This window comes from Engystomops pustulosus, chromosome 6 (assembly GCF_040894005.1).
Source record: "Engystomops pustulosus chromosome 6, aEngPut4.maternal, whole genome shotgun sequence".
Taxonomy (NCBI): Eukaryota; Metazoa; Chordata; class Amphibia; order Anura; family Leptodactylidae; genus Engystomops; species Engystomops pustulosus.
The window spans coordinates 4,281,462-4,286,150 of NC_092416.1; the positions used below are offsets into that span (position 1 = coordinate 4,281,462).

A 4,689-nucleotide genomic window follows, 5' to 3' on the forward strand; every position below is an offset into this window, starting at 1 on the left:
GCTGTGCTCTGTGCTCTCTGCAGCCAGTGTTATATATTGTCCCTGGAGAGATGTGTAATCAGACCTCACACTGCTGTGCTCTGTGCTCTCTGCAGCCAGTGTTATGTATTGTCCCTGGAGAGGTGTAATCAGACCTCACACTGCTGTGCTCTGTGCTCTCTGCAGCCAGTGTTATGTATTGTCCCTGGAGAGATGTGTAATCACTCCTCACACTGTTGTGCTCTGTGCTCTCTGCAGCCAGTGTTATGTATTGTCTCTGGAGATATAAGCAATCAGTCCTCACACTGCTGTGCTCTGTGCTCTCTGCAGCCAGTGTTATGTATTGTCTCTGGAGATATAAGCAATCAGTCCTCACACTGCTGTGCTCTGTGCTCTCTGCAGGCAGTGTTATGTATTGTCTCTGGAGATATAAGCAATCAGACCTCTGTATATGCTGGTCCAGAGCTGCAAAATATTGATTTATGTTCCAGGATTGTCGCTTGTCTACAAACTCTATTAAAACTGGTTTTAAATATTTATGATGCACAGTGTTGAATATCTGAAGTTGGGGGCAGTGAGGGGACATTCGTCGTACTGTGCTGTACTGGAAGATGAGAGAGTTTTCTGGTGGGTAACCCATCTCCATGTGCCCTATGAGGGTACATGGTCATCACAGCCAGAAGACCCTCACATGAGACCCCCCTATCATCTTAGTGACCATGGCTGCCCATTGATATGACTTGGTGCCCAGTGATATGACTTGGTGCCCAGTGATATGACTTGGTGCCCATTGATATGACTTGGTGCCCAGTGATATGACTTGGTGCCCAGTGATATGACTTGGTGCCCATTGATATGACTTGGTGCCCAGTGATATGACTTGGTGCCCAGTGATATGACTTGGTGCCCATTGATGTGACTTGGTGCCCATTGATATGACTTGGTGCCCAGTGACATGACTTGGTGCCCATTGATATGACTTGATGCCCATTGATATGACTTGGTGCCCAGTGATATGACTTGGTGCCCAGTGATATGACTTGGTGCCCATTGATATGACTTGATGCCCATTGATATGACTTGGTGCCCAGTGATATGACTTGGTGCCCATTGATGTGACTTGGTGCCCAGTGATATGACTTGGTGCCCAGTGATATGACTTGGTGCCCATTGATATGACTTGGTGCCCAGTGATATGACTTGGTGCCCATTGATGTGACTTGGTGCCCAGTGATATGACTTGGTGCCCATTGATATGACTTGGTGCCCATTGATATGACTTGGCTCCTGGGCAGCCACTGAGCAGGTTACGGGGTCACTAACGCTGGAGACCATGACGTTATACATCCTGTGGGTGAACCTTGTGATTCCGAGACACAACCTTGGGTGATGGACAGCAGTGCACAAGGCGCGTGGCCACAGATCGGAGGGCTACACCAAAGTCTTTTTTCCTCATGGCGTAGACCAAGGGGTTTGCGAAGGAATTGATGTGTGAGAAGAGCACGGCCAGACGGATGAGAGGGGTGGAGAGGGTGCAGGACTCACACAGGAGTCTCAGGCTGTTGATCGCATTGAGTGGGATCCAACACAAGCAGAACATCCCAACCAGGAGCAGAAGAGTCCAGGCCATGTGGACCTCCCGCTTCTTAGAAGATCTCAGGTGCCATCGGACCACTCTGAAAATGTCACCATATATAGTCAACATGATAAGTAGGGGCACCAAGGTGCATCCAAAAAACACAAAATAGACGAGGTACTCGGGGCTGAAGACGGCGGTCAGGGAGCAGCAGCCCAGGTGGTCACCTTGGACGCTGCTGTTGGAAGTCACTTCCATGTGGCTAAAATAGGCCTTGGAGAAGTCTCGGCGGCGGGGAGGTGCCGGTGGATAGATCACGATGGACCTCTCAAAAGCCATCACAGATCTTTCAGAAGCCGTCTGAGACTTATTGGAGTCCACATATTGCTGGAACTGGTTCCATCCCATCATCGGAGAGAAGCCAATGAGACACGATAGGAAAAAGCACAGGAGGACCGCCAGGAGTAACCGGCGACCGGTCAAGTACACCATGTAACTGCAACACAAGAGTCACAATGAGAATCAGTGGAGAGCTGCCGATGAAACCCTTACACCCAGGTACATGTCTCCTATGTCCTTCAGAAGACCCCTTGTCAACCATGGAGCTTCTATTAAACTCAAAATGGAGCCAACAAGAGACAATGGGGGTCAATGTTTTCTTGGCAACAAGTTGGGGTCTACAGCTGCTAATCTGCAAATATTCAGGGCAAATAGCAATTGTTTTGCTGAAATGACCCTTCAAGCCACAGACAGTACTAGATGTCGCTGGTATCAGTGGTGGCATGTACTGGTGGGCACGCTCACTGATTCCACTACCTCTCCATGACCTCGTAGAGTGAGCTCCACCATTCAGGTAGAATGATCATTTTTGTATCCTCTCCCTCCTACCTGTTTGGTAGCCGGATCTTGAGGTGGGCATTGATAGCGATGAGTAGAAGGAGCAGAATGGAGAACTGGGTGGTGACCAGCGGGAAGCAGGTGATGAAGAGACAAGTGTAGAAGCAGAGGATGTACTCCATGCTGAGGACGATGGAGAACGGGATGGCCAGGGCCCCAACACCAATGTCTGCGGCCGCCAAGCAGACAATTAGAAAATTAGTCTCCGTCCTCAGCTCCTTGTGCAGATAGACCGTAGCACAGACCAACAGGTTCAATGCCACAATGCTGAGGGCCAGGAGGATCTCCAGGAAGATGAAGGGAATGTTATCATCCATGGTCTGTGGAATGGAAAGTCTCAATCACTACTTACAGGATTTTGAGGATGACACCCTCCAACCATGGAAGCCATAACCCCCCCCCTATCATTACCCTCCATCATCAGGCTCAGCTCTACTTGTTATTAGAGTCTCTACAGGTATAAACGCAGAGGTAGACGGAGCAGTTTCAGGATTCTGGCTCCTTTAGTGCAGAGAGCGGTCACTACTGAATGAGGGACTCAGTAGCTCTGCTGACTCTTAGCACTTCTACTCCTGGTGCGCTGACTCTTAGCACTTCTACTCCTGGTGTGCTGGCTCCTGCCTTCTACCCTTGGGGTTCTGTCTCTTACCTTCTACCCCTGGTGCGCTGGCTCTTACCTTCTACCCTTGGGGTTCAGGCTCTTACCTTCTACCCCTGGCATTTTGGCTTTTACTTTCTGCCCCTGGTGCGCTGGCTCTTACCTTCTACCCCTGGTGCGCTGGCTCTGACCTTCTACCCCTGGTGTTCTGGCTCTTACCTTCTACCCCTGATGCGCTGGCCCTTAACTTACCTTCTACCCCTGGTGCGCTGGCTCTTACCTTCTACCCCTGATGCACTGGCCCTTAACTTACCTTCTATCCCTGGTGCACTGGCTCTGACCTTCTACCCCTGGTGCACTGGCTCTTACCTTCTACCCCTGGTGCGCTGGCTCCTGCCTTCTACCCTTGGGGTTCTGGCTCTTACCTTCTACCCCTAGTGCTCTGCCTCTTACCTTCTACCCCTAGTGCTCTGCCTCTTACCTTCTACCCCTGGTGCGCTGGCTCTTACCTTCTACCCTTGGGGTTCAGGCTCTTAGCTTCTACCCCTGGTGCACTGGCTCTTACCTTCTACCCCTGGCATTTTGGCTCTTACTTTCTGCCCCTGGTGCGCTGGCTCTTACCTTCTACCCCTGGTGCGCTGGCTCTGACCTTCTACCCCTGGTGTTCTGGCTCTTACCTTCTATCCCTGGTGCACTGGCTCTTACCTTCTACCCCTGATGCGCTGGCCCTTAACTTACCTTCTACCCCTGGTGCGCTGGCTCTTACCTTCTACCCCTGATGCACTGGCCCTTAACTTACCTTCTATCCCTGGTGCACTGGCTCTGACCTTCTACCCCTGGTGCACTGGCTCTTACCTTCTACCCCTGGTGCGCTGGCTCCTGCCTTCTACCCTTGGGGTTCTGGCTCTTACCTTCTACCCCTAGTGCTCTGCCTCTTACCTTCTACCCCTAGTGCTCTGCCTCTTACCTTCTACCCCTAGTGCTCTGCCTCTTACCTTCTACCCCTAGTGCTCTGCCTCTTACCTTCTACCCCTGGTGTTCTGGATCTGACCTTCTACCCCTGGTGCGCGGGCTCTTGCCTTCTACCCCTGGTGTGCTGGCTCTTACCTTCTACCCCTAGTGCTCTGCCTCTTACCTTCTACCCCTAGTGCTCTGCCTCTTACCTTCTACCCCTAGTGCTCTGCCTCTTACCTTCTACCCCTGGTGTTCTGGATCTGACCTTCTACCCCTGGTGCGCGGGCTCTTGCCTTCTACCCCTGGTGTTCGGGCTCTTGCCTTCTACCCCTGGTGCTCTGCCTCTTACCTTCTACCCCTGGTGCTCTGCCTCTTACCTTCTACCCCTAGTGCTCTGCCTCTTACCTTCTACCCCTGATGTTCTGGATCTGACCTTCTACCCCTGGTGCGCTGGCTCTTACCTTCTACCCCTGGTGTTCGGGCTCTTGCCTTCTACCCCTGGTGCTCTGGCTCTTACCTTCTACCCCTAGTGCTCTGCCTCTTACCTTCTACCACTGGTGCGCTGGCTCTTACCTTCTACCCCTGGTGCTCTAGCTCTTACCTTCTACCCCTGGTGCGCTGGCTCTTACCTTCTACCTTTGGTGTGCTGGCTCTTACATTCTACCCCTGGTGCGCTGGCTCTTAC

The 4,689-nt window shown here is 52.0% G+C and overlaps 1 protein-coding gene across 1 annotated transcript; it reads right to left on the minus strand.

The window, feature by feature from the left end:
• Positions 1–1,318: 1,318 nt before the first annotated feature.
• LOC140065255 (adenosine receptor A2b-like) lies at positions 1,319–2,769 on the minus strand. Its single transcript, XM_072112852.1, has 2 exons — positions 2,444–2,769; positions 1,319–2,051 (listed from the first exon to the last, which is right to left on the minus strand). The coding sequence occupies exons 1-2, from the start codon at positions 2,767–2,769 to the stop codon at positions 1,319–1,321; spliced, it is 1,059 nt and encodes a 352-aa protein (XP_071968953.1).
• Positions 2,770–4,689: the final 1,920 nt, after the last annotated feature.

What these genes read in the sequence shown, in the direction of transcription:
- LOC140065255 (XM_072112852.1), bottom strand. Translation starts at nt 2,769, where the DNA reads ATGGATGATAACATTCCCTTCATCTTCCTGGAGATCCTCCTGGCCCTC. An exon ending in AAGATCCGGCTACCAAACAG is followed by an intron (nt 2,052 to 2,443) that starts GTAGGAGGGAGA and finishes CTTGTGTTGCAG; the next exon opens with TTACATGGTGTACTTGACCG.